At 41.9% G+C, this 24779-nt stretch overlaps 1 protein-coding gene across 8 annotated transcripts in view; it reads left to right on the forward strand.

Moving 5' to 3' along the window:
* Nucleotides 1–24779, forward strand: part of arhgap33 (Rho GTPase activating protein 33) — a 58013-nt gene that overhangs the window by 10789 nt on the left and 22445 nt on the right. For 3 of the 8 annotated variants that reach the window (XM_084052554.1, XM_084052559.1, XM_084052555.1), the window contains exons 1-5: nt 11180–11248; nt 19679–19776; nt 20532–20622; nt 22470–22553; nt 24686–24779. The exon at nt 24686–24779 is cut by the window's right edge and continues 44 nt beyond it. In XM_084052554.1, coding sequence (XP_083908680.1) covers nt 11222–11248; nt 19679–19776; nt 20532–20622; nt 22470–22553; nt 24686–24779 — 394 coding nt within the window. In that variant the 5' untranslated portion in view covers nt 11180–11221. Of the gene's footprint in view, nt 1–11179; nt 11249–14440; nt 14491–19678; nt 19777–20531; nt 20623–22469; nt 22554–24685 lie in introns of those variants that run through there. The other 5 variants (XM_084052556.1, XM_084052557.1, XM_084052553.1 and 2 more) reach the window with 4 other exon arrangements.

The following is a 24779-nucleotide window of genomic DNA, read 5'->3' on the forward strand; positions in this document are numbered from 1 at the left end:
TTCGCTCACCCCAGAGTTGTGGGTGACAATCAGAGAAAGTATAGAAAGTTCTATTTTTTTTTGCTCTAACGTCTGAATCTGTTTGTAACCGCCCCTTGGAAATGAATCTTCCACACCAAAGTTGACCGACCCTCTGAACTAACATCACTCAATGAAAAGAATGTATTTTCAAACTTTTTTTTTTCAGTTGAAGATATCGTTTTTGTTGGGTATCCGTTGTGCAACAACAAACAGTAGTAACCAATTAACCATTTGTTCCACTTTCAGCCCAGTCCCTATTTTAGGGGTGTGCGTGTGAAATGTTCAAATGTTTAAAATAGTAGATCTGCAAGCACAAATTGCGTCATGATGCGTACTAGTGACTAGTGATTTTGTACTGTGCTATTTTTGGTGCACGACACCATTATACAACAAAGTATAAAATATGTCTAAATGCCATCCCTATACACATGCACACTCTGCTAGCTGTGTGTGTGTGTGTGTGTGTGTGTGTGTGTGTGTGTGTGTGTGTGTGTGTGTGTGTGTGTGTGTGTGTGTGTGTGTGTGTGTGTGTGTGTGTGTGTGTGTGTGTGTGTGTGTGTGTGTGTGTGTGCGTGTGCGCGAAAGAGAGAGAGACTGTTATTCATTCTTTCTGTCTGTTTCCCTTTCAGCTGGCATTGAGGCCGTGTGTGTATGTGTGAGAGAGTGACGACGTTTGTATGGAGAGTGTGACTGTGTTTTTCTTTCTCTTTCTCTCAGCTGGCATTGAGGCTGTGTGTGTGTGTGTGTGTGTGTGTGTGTTTAGTATGCTGTTGGCGTATGTGTATGTGTGTGTGTGTGTGTGTGTGTGTTGCTGTTGCCTGTGGTGTTGAAGAAAAGGGACATACATCAGTCTGTAATGTCTACCTAGCAGTCAGTGTTTCAGTCAGCGGTGAAACCGTTACACGAAAAATCCATTGACCGATCGAAGAAATTGATTTTAGTTTAACAAGCATCATGTAAAAACGTCTTCAATGTGTGCTACTTAAGCCTACACGTTCACCAAAATGTGAATGTTTGTCTTTATTCTAATATTATTTAATTGTAAGACAAAGCAAGGAGCCCACACCAATGTTGTGGCGATGCCGACCATGAAAGCAGTCACACACTCATATACCTCAATACAATGCAAATGTATTGAGAAAGAAAATAGATTATAAATTAAACGTTTGATTTTCGCCTATATCGCCTTATTTGAGATCATTTTGATCGCAAATTCTATTCACACAAGGTGAATCAAATAATCAGTTGTCCTACCAGCATGTGCTGTACATCCATATACAAGTAGGTACACAAAAGTAAAATTATCTGGTTTTGGTTCCTCAACATTGTAGCAGAAATAACAATAATTACAAAGACATAATTGAATAATGGCAACAATAAGTAGAACTTAAGGTAAAGAAAAATAGCATAGTGATGTACATAGTGATGCACAATTTGAGGTGCTGTGTGCATGGGGCCTATTTCTAAATATTATGCATAAATATGTAGTTACCTGTGAAAGTGCTTCAGTTGCTGTGGTATTGACAAGACAAGTCATGTGTTCTTAAGCTTTGTAATGTGACCAGTTGTGACATGATGCAGCCAGTTCAGACTAGAGAAGTGTGAACTCTGTATGGGATTACATTTGGGAGGAGAGTAACAGTATTTGTTTTGTTGTGAATGGACCAAATTTGGCGTTTTCATCAGACGTGGCCAGCCGAGAACCGAGGGCACGATCCTCTGGCTTCTGATGAGATGTGGTGTGACACGCTGTTGACTTTCTGTTAGTTTGATGCACCTGGTTACTACAGACAGACCTCAGTAAGTTTCCTCTGACACAAAGCCTCTAGGCCCAACCTTGAACTCAGTTATTTTCTATTGGTGCAATGAATCCTCCTTTTGGAAGTCTTAACAAGAAGTAGTAGAACTGAGCGTGTGTGCTCTGGAATCCGATTGCGCTATAGCTATAGCATTCCTCTCCAGTGTACGGTATCTCCTCAGTTACTGTCTCTGTAAAGATAAAAGGAACTGAACTCTCTACTTTAAAAAGAACATAATTAAAGTTTGTTTATTTATTTATTTTTTACTGGTGGTAATTCTATAGGAGCGTTGACAACCCCAGTATAGGAGGTACTGGTTGTTGTTTTCACCAGACCACTGTTTGTCTCTGTCTGAGGAGGTTTACGAGGAGAAAACATGGAGGGGAGGAGCAGGAGAGAGAGAGGGAGAGGGAGAGTTGGACAGCAGAAGAGGAGGAGGGGAAGGCTGGTGTGAAAGAGGGGTTTCCAAGGGAGACCCTCTGGAATGTCAAAGGATCCAACCTCCTCCTCTCCTCTTCTCTCCTCTTCTACATTCAAACAGTTAAAACCGAATTCAAATAAATAATTGTGGTAATTAGTATTAGTTCCTGGTCGTACAATCAACAACAGTGCGCAATTTACAGAAGGATAAAATACCCTAATGTTTTTAAAACATAGTTACAGTGTTGTTGTTTTTACTTTTCTTTTGGATGTAATGCATTGTAAAACATCTCCAGACAATTAAAATAGGCTTTTGGTTGTCTTCCCTTTTCTATCAAATCACAGTTTCGCTTTATTGAACCCCATATTGCTTTATGATTCAGTGGTTAAACAAGGCAGTGTGTTTACCCTAACAATCACACATAGGGATGAAGAAAATCATGTATTTCACACAATCTTTCATGGCTTTAACCACTTACACCCTATTTTATACTTTATATTATATTCCATCGTACACTACACGGACATACAGTACTGACACACTACATTATGGACATACAGTACTACTGACTGACACCCTATATGGACATAGAGTAACATAAAGTGGTGTTTGTCAGTTTGCTCCCTGTCTGTCTCTTAATCCTGTATGCTGTGTAGAGATCAGTTTGTTGGCGCGGCTCAGCACTGACACAGCAACCGCTTGCATCCCTATAACCCCAACACACACGCGCACGCACGCGCACACACACACCTAATAAAAGTAGATAACAATAGGAAAATGTGGCTTGACGGTGTGAATGTGTTTTAGATCAAACATAGACTTAACACATCAGTGTCATAATTTGTCATTTTATGGGGGGGTTCAGGGAAACAAAGATAGATTCAGGTTCTGTTTTATAGATTAGATTAGATTAGATGTCTTTATTATCCACAAGGGAAAATTGTTTTGCTCAGGTCAATGCATACATTCAACAAGACAATACATAAATAAACACCACAATTAAAACACCCAGCAAAGTAGCCTGCTTCAATTCTATAAAAGATACAAATATAAACAAGCAGGGCTGCAAATCAACCAACCAGATGACAGTGAATGAAGGTGTTTCCCTATAAAAGAACAGTTCCATGTTTCATCAAAGTCCCTGGTTGTTCATATGCGTTTAGTTTAGTCACACAAACACATGCATGGACCTGTGTGTACACATGCTCACATCCTGAATCCTGTGTCTTTGTGTACTTTGATGGTAGAAGTGTATTGGTTATTGATTGTTCACGGTGTACTGTGTTACAGTGCGCTAGTTGTTTATTGATTGCTGATCGTTTGTACTTTGAGTTAATCATGTATTGATTGTTGGTCGTTTATGATTTGACAGTGGTCATCATGTATTGATTGTCGGTCATTGGTCGCTGGCGGTAGTCATGTATTTTGCTTGTTGATTGTTTTAATGGTGGGTTTTCTTGCATTTTCTTTTTACTGATACTGACTCTGGATCTGTCTTCCTACAGCCATGGTCTTCACGGTAACCTACTTATGTAGGACTGTTGGGTGTGCTTCTTGCTGACCTGCAGGCCTTGTTCAAGGTGTTTACATATATTCTTGTACTTCAAGCTTCCTCAGCTGTGTGGATGACAATACAATAAGAATAAAAGAGAAGATCTGTCTGTCTATATAGCAGCTCACCTCCTGAAGACAATAAAGATGTCCTTTCTGCTTTACTGACCTCCTTGCGTCTGTCCGTCCATCCACCCACCCCACCCCTCCTCCACCCCAATTAACCATTGAGTTGACCCCCACTCCTCTGTGCCGTTCATCTAGCCATCCTTCCTTGTAAAACTCACTCCCATCCATCCATCCATCCATCCATCCATCCATTTATCCCTCTCTTCCTCAACTCCAGGCCTTCCTTCCATCCACCCCACCGCCCCACCGTCCATCTATCCTGTTTTGTCTTATAATGAACTGATGAAGGATAGAAAGAGGAGTGGAAGACAATGAGTAGCATCTCTTCTGCTTCACTGAGCCCCCCCCCCCCCCCCCCCTCGCCTTCTCCTCTATTGTCTGCTGGAGGGAGGCAGTGTGTGATTGTGACGTGTAGTTATCCTGGGATTATTGTGTTAGTTATTGTGTGTTTTGAGTTGTGTTGTGTTGTGTAGTTATTATTGTGTGATTGCACGTTGTGGTGGTGGTCATTGTGTGAGTGAGTTGTGTTGTGTAGTGTAGTTAATTGTAAGTTGGTGTGTGTGCGAATGTGTTGTGTTTGTATTGTTGAGAATGGGGTTACTTAGGACCACCTGCTGTTCAGGATGACTGACAGTTAACGACACGTTGCCAGAGATTTGGCAATGTGATTGTTTTGATGTTATCACGCAGTTTCGTATTTAGAGAGATCCCTGTTAACCACATTAAGACCTGAGGCTGATTCTACAAAATGTCTTCAAATCCAAATATCTTTTGAAAAAACGTACGTTTCTACATATCAGTGGTTCTCAAACGTTTTCATGTCAAGGACCCCCAAAATGATGTGTATTTCGCCGCGGACCCCCATCTCAAAATAGGTTGTTCCAGGGACCCCCCCAGAAGCAAAGATTTGAGTTAAAAATGTTCGCTGTAAAAATGGGTATATATATTCAAAGATTTTCACGATTTTTCAAACATAGTAGATCTACAAGCTCGTAGCGCGGCACTCGGTGCCGCGCTATGAGCTTGTATATTTGCTATCTTTGAATAGCCCAAAGTGTAAAAGAATGCTTTTTAGCTCAAATCAAAAAATGACACAGGCCTTAATGGGTTAAGAGCTATTTTATATATATACGGTGCCTCGCGAAAGTAGCAGAAATAGCCAAAATAGCCGATCTACAATGCGCTAGCTTGTTGATCAGCTATTTCTGCAATTTTTGAAAATCTGTATCTATATTTTATCTATAATGAGGTGCCCAGAATAGGGACATCAGGTTGAAACTGGTTAAAGTGTTCCTTTTGTCCAGGACCTCTGACCTAGTTTTGGGTCCCCATCATGCCCAGGTGTTCAGTTAGGTCCTCAGACCTGCTTTACATGGTGACTACCAGACTGAAGATGACCTAGTTTGCCAGAACACCTTCAGGCATGGCAGTTAATGACCTCTCTCCCTCCTTCTCTCTTCCTGCCCCCCCACCCCCCCCCTCTCTCCTCTTTCTCTCCCTGTCCTTCACTATAGAAATGACTAGAGTTTTTAATATACTTGAGTTTGTTGTGTCATTTCCTGTTTTCTTCCAGTAGAGAGAGAGAGAGTATGGTGAGAGAGAGAAGAGAGGTCTGGACCAGACAGACAATCAGACTGACTGACTGCTACCAGTACAAATGTTAACTGGTACAGACAGACAGACAGACAGACAGACAGACAGACAGACTGTACTGCTAACAGTCATGTGTGTGTCTACTGAAAGCCAACTAGCCTATCTATTCCTGTGTGTGTGTGTGTGTGTGTGTGTGTGTGTGTGTGTGTGTGTGTGTGTGTGTGTGTGTGTGTGTGTGTGTGTGTGTGTGTGTGTGTGTGTGTGTGTGTGTGTGTGTGTGTGTGTGTGTGTGTGTGTGTGTGTGTGTGTGTGTGTGTGTGTGTGTGCGTGCACACGTGTGCTGTGTATGTTTCTCTTTGTTTGTGTGTGTGTTTTGAGGGAGGACCTGTAGATTTGTATAGTAGGCACTGTAAGCTGGACACGACTGTCTGGTAAGTCATCATATCTGTCAGTCTGTGTGTCTATTGCCTGCCTGTCTGTCTGTCTGCCTGCCTGCCTGCCTGCCTTTGTCTACTTTTATGCCTGCTTGTCTGTGTGAGTACACAGGTTCTCTGAATAGTCTGCAGTCATTTATGTGACTGATCAATGCCTCAGACAGTCAAGACGAACTGTCCGTTCCATGTTGACAGACTATTGATGGCGGTATGGTTCTTAACCCATTATAAGCGGGAAAGCGTCTGCTATTTTAGATTTTTGTGTAGGCTATTCAAAAATAGCAGATATACAAGCTCACAGTGCGTCACTTCGTGCCGCGCTGCAAGCTTGTACATCTGCTATTTATATTTTTACATTTTTGAAAAGTCTTGAAAGTGTGAGAGCTACTGGTTTAGAAGGCATTTGTAGAATTGGCCTCAGGTCTTAATGTGTTAAGTGTGAGTGTATGTCAGGTCATACACAGAGAACTGGTTCTGAAACTACTGCTGGTTTCCATTCTGTTCAGGGACACCAATGCCTGCCTCACTGACCGTCTGTCTGTCTGTCTGTGTTACTGCCAGCCTCATCTGTCTGTCTGTCTGTCAGTCTGTCTGCACCTGGTTGAGCTCACCTGGTCCAGCCACTCGGTGTAAGCTCCCTCATGTCCCAATGGATAATAACAATAATACTAATCATAAGGATTCACAACAGAATCAACCTTTCATGGTCATGTGTTTACCTCTGACTGAAAGTCAGAATTCAAATCCCAGCTGCTCCAAAACGACCTGTTATGCTGACAATTTGACACACAGGGCCAAAAGACGGGAGGCAGCTGTACGCTGATAATACTGATAATTCTGTCAAAGCCCTGAACACACGGTTCACATTCAACATGAACACACCGCGCTCTCTGTGCTTGTAGTGTGTGTGTGTGTGTGTGTGTGTGTGTGTGTGTGTGTGTGTGTGTGTATGTGTGTGTGTGTGTTTGGTTTAACCAGAGATGGTTCAGAAAGGCGAGTCGTTTCCTGTATCTGTGTCACATGATTTCTGCCACTGTCGGCCCCTTTAAGGAGACTGGTGGACGGTTGTTTGGTCCTCTCCGAGTCTATTGACTCCAATGGGAGAAGTGAACATGAGAACAGATTATGACCGATCCTTTCGCCCCGGCCCCTAGTCATCAAAGTAAATATTTGACTGATTTATCACGACCAAGAATCAAGAATATTTTCACTCACTCATACAGGTACAAGCAGTAAAATGTTGGGGCAGCATGTCCACAAGACTGTGCAATAGCATCCACATATCTTCTAAACTTTAAAAAACAGGAATCAGGCATAAGAGCCTATGTGGTATGTGCCCTACCATTCCACTTTCGGGTCGCCCCCTTAGTCTCTCAGTTCTCTTTGTTGGTGCTGACGACATTACCAGATAAAAAATAAAATGGGACTTATGTGAATTAATAAATGTATTAAAAGTTACATCTGAAATAAAAGTTGTTTATTTTTCTAATAATACTATAGTTAATATTATTAAGAATTTTTGGACATGGAAATAATAGAACATATTGGCTGATACGATTGCACTGGGTTGAAGATATGAACCTAACAGATAAAATGAGCTGCATTTATTTATTACGGGGCCAGAGCTCTGCTCTGGACACGTATTGTTATTCGCATTATTCTGTCACTTCTTCTTCTTCTTCTTCTTCTGCCGCTTTTCGCAGTTCTGGCTGAACCGTGCAGTCGGTTTTTACGAAACTCGGCCATATGGTAGATGGTCATGAAAAACGATCAAAAAATAATTCTCACAATCTTTCGTCCAAAGGTGGCGCTATAGCACTCAATTGAAAATGCCAACTTTGACCAGGTACAACTCATGCCCTGTTTGACCTACAGCCATGAAACTTGGATACACATATGCGTCTCCTCATGCTGAACAACTTTCACACTCTGACTTTTGACCTCTGACCTTTAGATCTCCCACCATTTTGAATTATATGAAAAACAGTCATTGGCTCCTAACTTCTGCATTTTTTCACTTATGGAAAATCCGTTGGAAATTTTTGTAGAAAGTGGTCCAAAGTTCAAGTGTGAAACGTTTCGTGCAGATTGCTCAAAAATCCCAGGAGGAGATAGATTTTAACTATTACAGTTTTATGAAAATTATTCATCTGTGCCTAAAACATACATGCAGACTCACATTTCTTTGAAACTTTGCAGAAATGTAGAGGGTCATTCCAAATATCACTGAAACCAATCTTACTCCAATTGGCCAAAAGGGGGCGCTATAGCAATTTTTTGAAAAGGCAGACTTTAAACAGGCATAAGTCATGCCTCGTTTGGCCGAAAGTCGTGAAACTTGCTTACACATGTGCCTTGACTCATGAGGAACACACGTATCGATTTGACCATTAAGCTCCGCCCTTAGATTTTCCGCAATTTTGAGCAGTTTGAAAAATACTTGTTTTTGCCAGTTCTGGCTTAACCGTGCATACGCTTTTTACGAAACTCGGCCATATGGTAGATGCTCATGAAAAACTACCAAGAAATAATTCTCACACTCATTCGTCAAAGGGTGGCGCTATAGCACTCAATTGAAAGTGCCCACTTTGAACAGGTACAACTCATGCCCTGTTTGACCTACAACCATGAAACTTCGATACACACATGCGTCTCTTCATGCCCGACAACTTTCGTGGTCTGACTTTTGACCTCTGACCTTTAGATCGCCCACCATTTTGAATTATATGAAAAACAGTCATTGGCTCCTAACTTCTGCATTTTTTCACTTATGGAAAATCCGTTGGAAATTTTTGTAGGCAGTGGTCCAAAGTTCATGTGTAAAATGTTTCGTGCAGATTGCTCAAAAATCCCAGGAGGAGATAGATTTTAACTATTACAGTTTTATGAAAATTATTCATCTGTGCCTAAAACATACATGCAGACTCACATTTCTTTGAAACTTGGCAGAAATGTACAGGGTCATTCCAAATATCACTGAAACCAATCTCACTCCAATTGGCCAAAAGGGGGCGCTATAGCAATTTTTTGAAAAGGCAGACTTTAAACAGGCATAAGTCATGCCTTGTTTGGCCGAAAGTCGTGAAACTTGCTTACACATGTGCCTTGACTCATGAGGAACACATCTATCTCTTTGACCAGTAAGCTCCGCCCTTAGATTGTCCGCAATTTTGAGCAGTTTGAAAAACACTTAAACCCAGGATTTTTCAGCTATTTGCGTGAAACTGTATCATCTGTGTGATCTCCTTTTTCACAGTTACTTATCTGTTGGGCCAATGGCGTCTCCCTTAAATGAAGGCCTCACAATCTCAGGGTCGCCAGTTCAAGCCTCACTTGATGCAGACTTAATTTAAGTTGAATTGCAAACAACATGACTGTATCAATGAATTCATGTGCAAATGGTAAAGATAACCTGAAATGCTTATTTGAGAGTACGTTTTTTCAACGTATGACATACTTCATTCTGAAAATAGCCGATCTACAATCTCAAAACTTTTCAGATAGCAACGTGTTTCTGAGCTTGTAGATCGGCTGCTTTCACTGTTTTCGGTAGCGAGGAGACATACAATTTCTCTATTGGTAAATGGTTTGTGAACGAGTGATCTTAGTGTTGGCTTGGTTCATGACAGAAGGCAAGAGTTTATGATCTTCAACAGACAACATCAGCCTGGACAAAGCTATAGCACTATAGGTAGTGTTGCAGCCTACTAGCCTATCATGGGGCGGCCATAGCTGGGTGGTTAGTGAGCACGCCTAGGGAACCAGAGGCCCTGGTTGCCCCAGGTTCGATTCCAGGCCATCCCAGCATATGCGTCGATGAAATTAAATTTGTCCTTGAGCAAGACTCTTAACCCCTAATTGCTCACAGGTTCTCATTGGAAACAAGACCACAAGGACTTTCATGAACGACCTGTTAAAAGGAATTATCCTTATCCTAGTCCGAAGGTTGAGAGTTCGATTCCTGTTAATGGCAATAGGTTGAGATGTCCAATCTATCCATTCTGTTTCCATTTCTCTCTCTCTCATCAATCTATTCCGTTTCCATGTCTCTCTTCAATCTATTCCGTTTCCATGGCTCTCTCTCTCTCTCTCTCTCTCTCTCTCTCTCTCTCTCTCTCTCTCCAGTTTCCATCTCTCTCTCTCTCTCTCTCTCTCTCTCTCTCTCTCTCTCTCTCTCTCCAGTTTCCATGTCTGTCTGTCTCTCTCTCACTGGCCCCGTATTATCGCTGCTTGCAGCTATATTTATTATTTGTATTTATGCTAATTCGTTCTTGCCACATCTTTGGTTTTTAAACTGAATGTTGATCAGGATTGAACTGAATGATGTGACTGGATAGACACAGTGACATCAGGAGGGGGGCTTAACCATGGGTGATGCCTCTCATCTTAACCTCTCAACCTGGCATCTCTATTTTGGTCATTATAGGCAAAACATTTCCGTTTTTTATTTGTGGAAATATATACTGTGCAAGCTCTTTTACCTGCGCACCAGCAACATACGTTGAAGTATAAACCAGTGCTTTATGCTTAACCCGTTAAAACTGCGAAAGCACCTGTGTAATTTTAGATGTTTACATTGGCTATTAAAAAATAGCAGATATACAAGCTCGCAGCGCGGCACGAGCTTGTACATCTGCTATTTTTTTAATGTTTTGAAAACTCTTGAAAGTGTGAGGACTACTGATTTGGAAGACATTTGTAGAATAGGCCTTAGGTCTTACGTTAACGGGTTAATGCTAGAAATGCTCCTGGGCATGGATACCATGGTGCTTACTCCAGAGGTCGGGTCACATGGTTCTGTTGAACAGAGGGGTTAGTGGTTCAAACCCCATATCTGCATAGGTCAGTGGTCATGTGACCACCAACAGAGGTCTGTTCTCCACCATGACTTTTAACTGACGCTCTGTCCTTCTGACAAGCAGAGAGAGAGAGAGAGAGAGAGCGAGGCTGACAACTCTGACCCATGCTTCTTGTACTCTTAACAACATCAAATATTCAACGCTGTGTGTGTGTGTGTGTGTGTGTGTGTGTGTGTGTGTGTGTGTGTGTGTGTGTGTGTGTGTGTGTGTGTGTGTGTGTGTGTGTGTGTGTGTGTGTGGTCTCTGGTTACCTGCCTGAGTACACAGAGCAGTGAGAGCAGCAGGCAGACATGGAGGCTCGTTCGTTGAGAGATAAAAAGAGACATGACAAACATATACAGACAGATAAATGGACAGACAGACAGACGGTGTTGAATGAGTGAGTGAACGTGTCAACGGACATAGACAGACAACATGTTTAAGAAGAGGAAGATGCAAAAGGTATGGCAGGTGTACTGCAGTAGAGGTGTGTGTGCATGCAACAGGTAGCTCTACATCTATAATGTTGGAAAGCTAGTTGGTTGATGTGCTGCTATTGTTATTGTGTCAAACACATAGTTACTTAAATAATATGATTTATGAAACATAGTCTAGTTAGCAGGTTAGCTTAGCTATTTGAGCTGTGGCTAGTAGTCATTATTGCCAGTTGGCTGGCTTAGCGGTTTGACTTTAGGTGGCTATAAGCTAACTCATCTTGTAGTCAGTGACAGCCAATCAGCTGCTGCTTAACTTTTCATTTTCCTCTTGACTTGTCATACTCACTTAGAGCCAATCAGCTGCTGGCTTGCTCACAGACAACCAATGGGTTGTTGCAGGGGTCATCACCATGACAGCTTGAGATGGACATTTTTGTCAAACTTAATATTTTCCACTTACAATATGAGTGGTAAATAATATTACCAGAAACACTTAGACCTAGCCATACATGTATACTAGTGGACTCCTTATGTACAAAACCTGGAGACTGACAAGTCAGACAGTGTACACTGGCTGTATACACTTACACTACAGGAATCGATACAGGATGTTCCAAGTCTATTCCATGTTTGGGATTTCAATAATTGGGTCTTATCAGTACAGTCAATGCTGTACCTTCGTCGCACTTTACATGAACAAAATAAGAACATTATAATGACAAATCATTATTTGTGGGATTGTGGACGATGTGTCATTGATTACAAAACTTCAGATCCTGTATCTGATTTTTTTTTTAAAACCCTCTGTGCTTGTGATTTAGTATTTAGTCGACTATGTGGCACTGTTGGCCTTACACGACTCATTGGATGTACGTGCAAGTTGCCCCCCCCTGGTTCTGAACCAGTAAAAAGTCTTGTCCAGGCAATAAACTGCAGCCTGTTATGTTCCCCGTAGGACCTATGTCTGGCAGGCGAGTGGTGTAGTTCTTCCTCCATTAAATGGACAGATTTTATGAATCCTACTGGAGTGAAATGTGAAATATTCCAGTTCCTATTGGCACCGACTGCAACCACGGTCCCTCATGAGTCTTTAACTGTGCTTAAACGCCCCTCAATTTGCATTTAACCCCTCAACAACAGTTGCATGTTCTAAAACAGCCATTCATTAATTTCAAGGACCCCCAGTTTGATATGCATTATTAGGCCACAGACCCTCATTTGATGCTATATTTTTTTATTTCTTTCTGGAACCCATCTACACTCTAAAATCCTCGGTGTCATTTAAACTCTAGACATTATCAGTCATTTATAGCTGGGGACCTCCTGGAACACCCTCAAGGACCCCTAGGGGGTCCCTGGGCCCCATTTTGAGAACCAGTGCTCTAAAAATAAGGAATAAGGAACACTACAACCAGCAGCACCCGACTTAAAGGGGAAGTGATTTCTCTCTCTCTGAACAGTTGAATGTTAGATCCTTCCAGTCTAGAACCTCATCTCAAGGTAATCTTAACATTAAATTGCTATCGTTCTGCGTATGAATAATTCTGTTGTTCTATATGTTAATCCTGTATGTCACACTACATGTATGTCCATGTAGTGTGTCAGTAGTCTTGTATTAATAGTTGTGTTGTCAAAGTTCCTTGTATGAACCTCGTACTTGGTAAAGTGCATGATTATAAACATTCCGGCTTTAATAGCTGCTTATGAATGGACAGAGCCTCACACAACATTGATCTGATCTATATACAAACTGGAAAACAACATCATTGAGGTCAATAAAATGAAGCTGTGATTTGATAGAATGTGGCAGATGACCACAAAGGAATTTCCATTGCTGATATTAAATGGCTGGAGTCAGGCATTACATTAAAAAGACCCACTGTTACTCTTACGGCAATATTAAAATATAGGCAAGCCAAGAATGTGATTTGATTCACACAAGCTCACAATGTGTTGCAATGTTATGAGCTTGTAGATCTGCTATTTTTGGAAATTTTGATTTTACATTCTTTTTTGTTTTGTTTGTAACACTTAAAATTGTTTAAAAAAAAACCTACCTATTCCCAAAATAAGGACAGCAGGATAATATAATAATAATTTGGTCGCCACTTTGGGGTATTTGTCACTGTATATTTGCCTATACCTATGATACCTACAGTATGATGTATCTGCATTTAACTCATCCTAAGTATCAGGAGTAGTGGGCGCTACGGGGCTAGCACATCGGGGAGCAGTAAGGGGTTAAGTGTCTTCGACACGTGGGCCGGGACATGAACCGGGAACCTTCTGTTTCCCAGGTGGCCTCTCTCTATAGCCACTCAGCTATGACAGATGAAAGTGGTTAACATAAATGGCAATCTTTTGTTTTAATGCAGTAATTAAATATTAATGACACCAAATAATACACTAAAGCAGTCAGTTTGGGAAGCCATAGGTTTAGGCGCATTTCTCCTTGTTGAATTTACCTGAGTTTGATCAGAAACAGTGTTTTAAATAACACACCATTCCTCTGTTAAAGCTGGTCTTTGTGGACACATTCTTGGGCCACAACCTACTGATTGAGAAACTCAGAGAGAGAGATGAGATGAGATGAGAGGATAGATACATATTTTTGCTTCATTGCGACACAGGTATGCTCGCGTGAGTGTGTGTGTGTGTGTGTGTCCATGTGCGTGTGTGTGTATGAGTGATTTCAGAGGTATTGTGTACACAGTGCGGCTGTTATTTCCATGCAGGTGAAACCAGAGAAGCGCACAGTCTCCACAGCACTACAGTATGTCATAGAGACATCAGATAAACTGTTAGGATGCACACTGTTCATTTGGGTTACGGTGGAATCCTCACTGTTCATTAAACTCTGAGAGTGTAAAATAATTAACAGTTAAATTCAGGACAATACTCAGGATTTTACTTTGTTTTTGTTATGTACTGGCTCACTGCCTGCCTCAGTAGCATGGTTGATAATGATATACATGGTATATCTTGGAGTAATCTCACAATTTATTTGAAATGCCTCATTTCAAATAAAAGAGCAGATTTGCTGCTCCATTCACTTCCTGGTTAACTTATTACTTAAGAATTCTGTATCTCGGCTCCTGTGTACTTTTTTTTTACTTTGTATTTTTGGCCGAGACATGCTATTTTCGAAGGCGTATAAAAGCGAACATTTTTCTTTTTTTCGCTGAGGCACAGTGAAACCCTCTGTGATTAGCAACCGTCAGGGGATCGATCATACTGGAGATAAATATTCTGTGACTACTTGAAAAGGTAAGAAAATCGAAAAGTCTCTGGCAGTGGGTGTGTTTTTTAATGTATAGACTCTGGCAGTTAAAGAGTTAACCACATGATATGACCACTATAGAGTCCCTATTCTGGCCATGTCATACTCATAATAGGCGAGCATTCTGTGAAAATAGGCAAGGATTTGGCGTAGAAATTTGGTGTCGAGGGGAAAAAGGAGGTGGCCAAGTATAGACCCCACGAGGGACCCCGGTCAACGAAGTATATAGGGTTAACAATGTGTACAATTCCATAGTCAAGCGCTGAGTGGAGGGTTGTCAGGTCAGGCTCTGCTATTAGTCCGGTGGATTGAGACGAAAATCTTTAACTTTTTTATAAAAGCTGAAAGACTTGTTGGTAGACTTGTACAGTGTGGGGCCCTGAACATTTTCAGATATGGAGCCATAGCAAAAAAGCCCCCTGGTGGCCATGATGGCCATTTGACTTTCCATCATTACCAAATAATGTATTTTGCATCATAACTCCCGAACCAAACATGATAGTACAGAAAAGGTGATGTCTACATGTATGTTTTGATGGTCAGTGATTACAAGTATATCATGTACAACATCATAAACTGTTCAGGTGAATAGGTAATGGTCAATTCAATAACGTTGTTTATGTCCAGGTAGCTCAGTTAGTAGAGCACTCACCTTAGGACCACAAGGTTCTGGGTCTGATCCCAAGGAACCTTGGTGTATGAGTAGCATGGCTGCTTGGGTATCTAAGACATGCATTAAGTACTGAGAGATGATGGTAGGTGTTGCACTCCACATCAGCAATCCAGGGGTCTAGCGCATTGAATTGGGAATAGACACCCTCATTCTCAGCCAATACCGATGATAAGCCACTCTTACTTAGTCAGTGACGTTGAAAAAAGGAAATCACAATATCTGAGAAGGGTCATTCCTATGTTCCCAGAGTCCTACTGTATGTTCCACGGCTTTCTATTCTGTTAACTTTTTAAAAGGTTGTTGGGTACTCTTTCTCCATGGGCCTTCCTGGAACATTCCCAAACATACAAACATCCTTTCTTATTTTCTGAAGTTAAGATTACAGTATGTACAATTATGTTTGGACAGAATTTGGTTAAAATTACATGTGCTTGCTAACATACATTATCTGGTGCGCTATATCATAGAGGGGTGGCTCTGACCCCGGAGAGAGCCCAGGCAGAGTGGGGGATTGGTGGGGTAGGTGAGTGAGGTGTGGTGTGATAGAGGTGCATTGGTACCCCAGGAGCAGGGATGTGTGAGTGGGGGGTGGAGGTACTGTATGGAGCTTAGTAAGGTACAGTAGATAAGTCTAGAGGTTCCCCCTTTTGGAATGAATGGACGGCAATTTCTGAGAATCTTTCTCTCCATTGATGTGGAATGTAGAGACATTGAGGAAAACCCTTTAACAAGGTACCATAATAGCCCATGTCATATGAGAGGTCGGTAACATATTTCTCATGCACTACTGTACATAGAGCTGGGCATAGCAGCCAGGAAACATAGAACTATGGAAACATAGGGAGCAGGGCCCATCTGCCTTACCTCTTATCCCTAATTTATTTTTGCATATTTTACTATTTTGAAAAACATTTTAAAATACCAGTAATTCAAATAGCCGATCTACAAGCTCGATGTAGATCGGCTAGTTGAACTATTTGAAAATGTTTTTCAAAATAGTAAAATATGGCTAATACGTTTAGGCATAAGGGTTACAGCAAGCTAGGGCCCAGAGCATGTTTCAAGCCATCATTGTCATTGTCACCAATTTGCTTACTGGCCCCAGGTTTAAGCTATGTTTCCCAAGTCCATGACAAATATCTCTAAAACACAAAAATGTCCCGGTTTTCAACATTCACTACCAAATTGTACCGTTAAAATGAGACTTGTTTTGTGTGCTTACATATATGTTTATCTTGTTCTAATCTATTCTGTAGTTATAGGTATAAAAGGTATAGGTATAGGTATAAAAGTCAAATAAATTGTCATTGTTGTGAAAACAGCCGATCTGCGAGCTCAAGATGCATTGTTAACTTAAAGATCACTGTAGAATTATCCAGGGCCTTCCAGCGCCTGAAGTTTGCGGTTATTATTGTGATTATTATCGTGTCGTGACTACTAATTGAAGCCGAGGCCGAATTGGGCCAAATCGCATGGATGAGCCCTGACAGCACATGGTTGGTGCTACAGACTCCAAATTTCGCACACAGATAGCTCAGACCTTTGCCTACGATCTTAGCTAGGCCTCGACCCGACCCGATATGCGGTTTTCCGGAACCAACGCGAAAGGTTCGGAATCTCCATATGCGGAGTCCTGACTACTAATTGAAGCCAATGGACGCCGAATCCAAATTGGCCCGAATCGCATGGATGAGCCCTGAAAGCACATGGTTGGTGCTACAGACTCCAAATTTCGCACACAGATAGCTCAGACCTTTGCCTACGATCTTAGCTAGGCCTCGACCCGACCCGATACACAGTTTTTCGGATCCGGCACGAAAGGTTTGGAATCTCCGTATGCGGAGATGACTGACATCGGGCTGTTCCGGAGCAAGCGCTGACTCATTGTGACATCACTTCATAAAAGGCATCACATACACTAGATGAGTCAACAAAAAATCTCTGAGTGTGGCATAAACTATAGTCTTTCTTCCTCTCACTCCGAGGTGACAGATGAAAGTATATAAGCCGGCTTCTAAGCTAAGTCCAGCACTCTTGACAGACCTCTGCATATAGTCTATAGCAGCTCTAAAAAAAATGAGTACTCCAGAAAAGCTACCAAAGCTAAACCCCGGTGAAGGAGAAATAATTCGTAACAACTTGGTACTTCTAAATTATCAGTGCAAGTTCATGGAAAGCCGGAAGGAATTGCAGGAGCAGGCCTTCAAGACATCGACTCAAGTCCTTCTTTATATACAAAAACTGGAGCAGGAAAAAAGAAAAATGAACCAAAGAATTACAAAACTCGATTGGGATGCGAAATGGAAAGCTAATAAGGCTGTTGCTGGGGATCAGATGGGACAGTCAACATCTGCTGGCCAGACAGGAGGAGCAGACGGAGGAGGAGACAGTGTTCCTGGGGAGCAGATGGAACAGTCAACATCTGGTGGGAAGACAGGAGGAGCAGACAGAGGAGGAGACAGTTTTTTTGATGAGATCGGTGATGAAGAATGAATTAACTGTGCTGCTTTTACTGAAGAAAACAAGGATCAGTCAAGATCTGAGTTGGATGAGGTGCAGACGGGGGAGACAAACATAAGACAAGCTAAATCAACAGCACAAGACCAACAAAAAACAAGTTCTCCAAAAAAACTCAAGCTGAACTCTCCCGCTACAAAAAAGAAAAGAGCAACAAAGCGTGGGACTGGGATGATGACTTGAATGATGCAGATGTATGCAGGCTGCATATTCTGCTTAAAGAAGAAACAAACAAAAAGCGACAGAGATATATGCCATATATGGGCATAAAAGGACACATACAAACAGATACATAGATCCCCATATATGGGCATGAAAGGGAAACAGACAGACAGATCCAGAGATCTCCATAATAAAGTCAAAACGGGTCCAATGACAACAGGTATAATGGGGTTTGCATTAAAGGGGGAACCGGCACTGTGTCTGCAACACAGTCGAAGGCACAGACAGATACAGAGATCTCCATTATGGGCATAAAGGGACACAGACAACCAGATACAGAGATCTCCATATATGGGCATAAAACTATGACAACAGGTATAATGGGGTTTGCATCAAAGGGGGAACCGGCACTGTGTCTGAAACACAATTTCGCACGCAGATAGCTCAGACCTTTGCCTACGTTCTTAGCTAGGCTTCGACCCGACCCGATATGCGGTTTTCCGGAACTAACGCAAAAGGTTTGGAATCTCCGTATGCGGAGATGACTGACATCAGGCTGTTTCGGAGCAAGCGCTGACTCATTGTGACATCACTTCATAAAAGGCTCTGACATCACATACGCTAGATGAGTCAACACAAAATCTCTCTGAGTGTCCATATATGGAAACATCAACGTGCTGACCTCAGTATGACATCAGACCGTACACAGATGATGACGGGTTCATCTATAAAATAGATGAACCAAACGGGTCCTATGAACCAAACGGGTCCTATGGCCAAAACGGGTCCTATGACAACAGGTATAATGGGGTTTGATTTAAAGGGTGGAGCATTCATTCCCTATTTACATCGTTCCTGTGTAGGCCGGTCCCCGACTAGACCCTCGGCCACCCGAAGGGCTAGACCCTCGGCCGCCCGAAGGGCGGCCGAGCTTCTAGTTATAATAATAGGCCGAGTTATTGTTCTAGGAGTTGATACATGCTTATATGAAGGTTAATACTGCGTATTTGGAGTTATAAACTGAAGTTATAATCTGAAGGTACAAATACAAATTCGAAAAGCCACAGCACAGAAGTGGACTTTACACATGTCACCTGAGTGTCACATGTTGATTGATTAGGTCAGATGAGGATATGGGGGACTACTGTTTAGAACAATGCTAAAGCCTGTGTTTCCACATTTAAGACAATACACAAGTCACATGATTAATCAACAGAAGGTTACACACACATGGGTAGACCAAACCGATGTAAATGGAGTGGATGCTCACTATCAGGACGAAGTGTTCTACACATGCACCAGTGTTACTAGTTACCAGGGTGTTATTGCTGCATTCGTCATTTTACATTGCGAGCTCTGATAGACTGACGGTACGAAGTGAGAGTGTGTTTACACGACGATAAGTATATATATTTCCGATGGGGTTTATAGTTTTGTGTGTATATTTCATGTCAGTGATTTGTCGTTGCGTTGTTGTTTGTGTTTACTTTTTTAGGTTTATAACCTGACTACTTGACTACTGGCCTAAAAGTGTTAGAGTGTGTTTGTATTGTGTGTTCACAACAACCATCAAAGACACGGTCTGTGTCTGCCAGTAGCCATGTGACTACCATCAGTTTCACTCACCGATGTGTAGTGAAAGTGCTGTACATGATGATTGACATGTGACCAATGGTGGCTTAAATTAAGTTCTCAAACTGGGATAACTGGCTCCTCTGTTGATGTTTAAATAGGGATTTATCTAATGCATTTCCTGATCTCCTCTCCCTCTCTCTCTCTCTCTCTTTCTCTCTCTCACACGCTCTCTCTCACTCTCTCACCAGGCTCGGAGCTGTGATCCATTGGATGGTTCAGGTGAGCCAACAGCAGGGACACATTCAGTGGTCGCTCCAGCCAACCACAAGACCAAAATGAACAAAAGGTACACTCACGCACACAAACGCACGCACGCACGCACACACACAGGAAAAAACGTCAAGTGACTGATGTTGATGTTGGATGCTAAATCTTTAATCTCACACCTAACTGTGTATTGATGAATGAAAAGAGTGGATGAGTTGTGATGAAACTTTAATGATCCCTGTGGAGACGTTAGTTTGATTGATCTGGCAGTAGAACAGCAGCACACATACAGGTACAACTAGGCCAGCACTGTATCTACCTATATCTCTATATCTCTGGGAATCAATAAAGGTTTAGCTTATCTGTAACACACACACACACACACACACACACACACACACACACACACACACACACACACACACACACACACACACACACACACACACACACACACACACACACACACACACACACACACACACTCACTTTATGACTGTAAATCAGTTAAAACACACACACTATGTCTATGCACTGCATACCGCCCATGGGAAACAGTGTTAAAAGAGGAAGTGTGTGTGTGCGTGTGCGTGTGTGTGTGTGTGCGCGTGTGCGTGTGGTTAAATTCATGGCTGATCTCCCAGTAGTTGTATAGAACACCTTCTGAATGGAGTCATTCATTTGTTAGTTACTTTCCAACAGCCTGTATTGTAAAACACCCTGTGTAAACTGAGCTGAATAACACCCTGCTGTCACTTCTATTTATGTGTGTGTGTGTGTGTGTGTGTGTGTGTGTGTGTGTGTGTGTGTGTGTGTGTGTGTGTGTCTCTCCAGGTTGTCAGTTGTGAAGGGTCACTTCCCCAAGCTGGCAGACTGTGCCCACTTCCACTATGACAATGTTGACTTTGGATCTACCGGTATACAGGTAGGTGTGTCTGCTCTGCGCGCGCATGTGTGTGTAATTTTTTGTCCTTTTGAAGGACAAAAGCATTATTATGTTCCCCTGTGTTGGATGTTTTCAAGAAATGCATGAAAACGGTCATGCAAGGTCAAGGTGTATAATTTCCCTGACACAAAGAAATAGACTATGCAAACAACGCAGCCATGCTTTGCTGGCACATTGCCCAGAAATGAAGTTTATGATGTCATAATGACATGTAGCCAGCATATTTCTACCCAGAGAGACAGGACAGGTCACCTCCAGTCCAGACCCCTCTGTCTTGCACCTACCTGTTTGCGATATGACATAATAACAAACAGGTTAGTTTTTCGAGCAGCTGACAAACCGTAAAATGCACGCACGCAAGCACACACACACACACACACACACACACACACACACACACACACACACACACACACACACACACACACACACACACACACACACACACACACACACACACACATCATCCATTATTCAGCACCATTTTACTACTCTGCTACAGTAGGAGACAATACCTCTTCCTGCTGGAATATAAGCTGCTCTGTGTGTGTGTGTGTGTGTGTGTGTGTGTGTGTGTGTGTGTGTGTGTGTGTGTGTGTGTGTGTGTGTGTGTGTGTGTGTGTGTGTGTGTGTGTGTGTGTGTGTGTGTGTGTGTGTGTGTGTGTGTGTGTGTGTGTGTGTGTGTGTGTGTGTGTGCGCGTGTGTGTGTGAGCCCTCAAGAAAAGAAAGATGAAAGAGAATAAGTACATAATGTACCTCTCTCTCTGATGTAGAAACATGCCTCTTTCCTTGACCTCTTTTCTTTTTTCACTATCTCCTCTCCTCCTCTCTTATCTTTGCTCTGCGCCTCCCTTCTTTATCTGAATATTGATGTTAAAAGTTATACTCTTTAATTCTATCTGGGTGTTCAGTGAACTGAAAGACAATTTGACTGGCGTGAATCTAATCAAACATCCAGCTGATTACAGGGTACAGTCCATTGTGTTTAACCAGGGAGATAAACAACAGGTGTGTCTCATTAACAACCCCCCCCCCCCAGAGAGAGCTAGAGAGTGACTGACACGACCTTTCAAATAACGCGGCAAAGGGTCAGAGGCCGCGCCCCTGGAATCCAAACGCTGCCGTTTTTTTGTCTTGTTTATTTGTAGACTTTTGTCAAAGGCAGCCGCAAACAGAAGGGTGTTTGAAAAGGCAATCTAAAAGACGACCTGCAGTTTCCCGCAGCGTCCCCGCCTTGATATACTGTAACCGCGCTAGTGTCTGAACATCCGTGTCAAACATTCTGACACTCGCGGGACTACGAGCCAATGGGGCGTGGGCTCTGACCCTTTTGCGGCATTATTTGAAAGCATGCGACTGACCTGACGTCATAGATACTGCTAAATTATACTTCTAAGTTTGTGTCAGCTGAGATAGGTGCATGCTGGGAAGCTAAAGGCCATGTTTTTCATGCAGTAAAACCTTAGCACTTCTCTTTAATGACCCTTCTGACAAAATGATGAATGGTTCCAGTCTGAGTGCTTCTGAAGAAAAAAGAAAAAAGAAAATGTAATAGTCCATTCATAGCCTGGGGGATCAAGTCATATCATTCATTAGTCAATGATTATGGTTAGCCAGTGCCAACTGGAGTAAAGTACATACTTTTCTCATACTTAAGAATTGTCCACTTTCTTACATCAGCAGCATAATTGATAATCTTAATACCCCTAGCACACCTTTTCATGAGTCTTAAAAACGTTTTCTATATCTATCTATACTAAGAGTACCAAGTAGTTATGTATTTGTGTTGAGCGTTTATATATATGTGTGTGTGTTTGTGTTTTTAGCTGCAGTATTACAGTGATCAGAGTGAAACCAGCTGGACTTCCTCAGCTAAAGACATTGTCTTCATGGTACAGGTCACGTGTCAGGTAAGACACACACACACACACACACACACACACACACACACACACACACACACACACACACACACACACACTCGTGGGGGAAGCTACACAGAGCATTGTCTCCACTGTGTCTCAATGGTGTCAGTGAAATTAGCTGGATCTGTCAAATGAAACGTGTGTTGCTCCATTCTGCTGGGGTAAAGCCGAGTCACATACTGACCTTAGAGAAGCTGCTTGCGTGTCTTTATAAAAAGACAAGGAGGTTAGCTACTAGCTTAACCACTTAAAGCCTATATACTACGTTGACCGAAGACCCCCAGGGGTCTATACTAATAGGTCCCATCCTTTTTTTCCCTCTACACCAAATCTTTTTGCTGAGTGTTTGGCCCAAAATAGGCATGCTAGAGACCGTGGTTAAGCGCAGAAATATTAATGATATACTTGTGCCACCCACCAAAAACCAAAATCTTGAAACATTAAAAGATTACTAATTGTCTTTACAGTATAAAAGAATGTAATCCAACATTTAGGAATACATGCTGAATATGCCATTTTCTTTGATACTTTGATGCTGACAGTTCTGCAGAGTGTGAAACTCAGCAAATAACCCTGTCAACCATTTGAAAACACCCTGTAGCATAAAAACACAAAGCTACTAGGAGCTGGAGAAGTGCTGACACTGCAGGGCTCCTCTCACTTCCATGTTTGGTAGCTGATACAATCTTTCCAATGAGGTAGATGACAGACTCTTTTGTTCATCTATACTGCTGGAAGAACTCACTATTGTTATAAAATTCATCTAGGTTGAACCACTTAAGCCCTAATTTATACTTTGATGTACAATGGTGTTGCGCGGCTGTGTGTACACTGACATTATAAATGTCAATCTACAGTGAGTATAATAAGGAATATACAATCTAACCACAGTTTAAAAAATATATAGAGCAGTGTGCCTTAGCAGGCCTCTAATTATGATCAGTGAATATCCCAGTAGTAAAAGAAACGGCAGAGTCATGAGCATGAGTCATTAAGTCAAGGACAGAGTTGAACGCCTGGTGACTTCATTGTATAGCTTCATGGCTATTGGCACAAATGACCAACCGAGTTGATCTCCCTCGCATCATGGGATGATGAATCTGCTGCTGGTGCTCATCATGGAGGGGGTGACAGGGATTCATCAAGATTATTAGGTTATATGTATTCTTTGAGTAACAGATGTGATATGATTGCCATCATTGTTGTATGGCCTGGCTAAATTTAAACGCTTTGTAAAAACATGAACATACATACGGAGAATGAATAGAACTTAAAAATTAACTTAGAATAAAACTGAAAAAGAACATGAATCTAGACATATTCCAATACAATACAATACAATTCCTTAAATTATTAAAAGTGTAGCCACAATTTAGGGAAACAAGACATTAAATGGTACAGTATAAGACAGTAGCGCAACCTCAATAACATTCAAAATAAACAAGATTTGTTTAGAATGAATGAGATATCATTATGTGGTAAATTACATGATATCGGTGCATACATAGACATGCTTACGCGCTAACACCAGCATTTACTATCGGAGGCATTTCCGATACTGGAATTGGAACAACTACTTAAAACGTACAGATGGAAACGTACAGATGGATGAGGCCGGTAAGGCCCTGTGGATGAACCCACTAAATATCATCCACCAGTTTAGCGTAACAATGGAAAGGTCATACACCGAGGGGTCATACACTGCCGCCAATCTTCTTTGTTCCGTTTTTCCTTTCTCTCCTCTGTAAATATAGTGTGTATTAATGTGTTAATATTCTATGCTCTGTCTGTTGATGAATTGAATAAGACCACAATGGAAACGAGTCCCCAGGACCTTTTTGTGTTATCCTTTTAGTGTTTTCTGTACCTCCGTGCTGCTTACATTTTTGACTAATAAAGTCGAGTCGGGAATGAGAGAACCCCATATGGGTTGTAATGGAATGTTCACTGTTATTGTTTGTGGGTTTGAAACCCTTTAATAGACATTCCCATTCAAACGGTACTTTTATTGGTACGGCACAAAGATTACACAAACACACACACACACTGCCAAAACTCAAGGTGATGAGATGGATAAAATGATCATATCTTTCTCTCCGTGTCTGTGTGTATTCTAGGGGAAGTCCTGGATGGTTCGGAGGTCCTATGAGGAGTTCAGTACATTGGACGCTCACCTGCACCAATGTATTTATGACAGGAGATACTCACAGC

Source organism: Gymnoscopelus microlampas (genome assembly GCF_963454915.1).
Source record: "Gymnoscopelus microlampas genome assembly, chromosome: 3".
Lineage (NCBI taxonomy): Eukaryota > Metazoa > Chordata > Actinopteri > Myctophiformes > Myctophidae > Gymnoscopelus > Gymnoscopelus microlampas.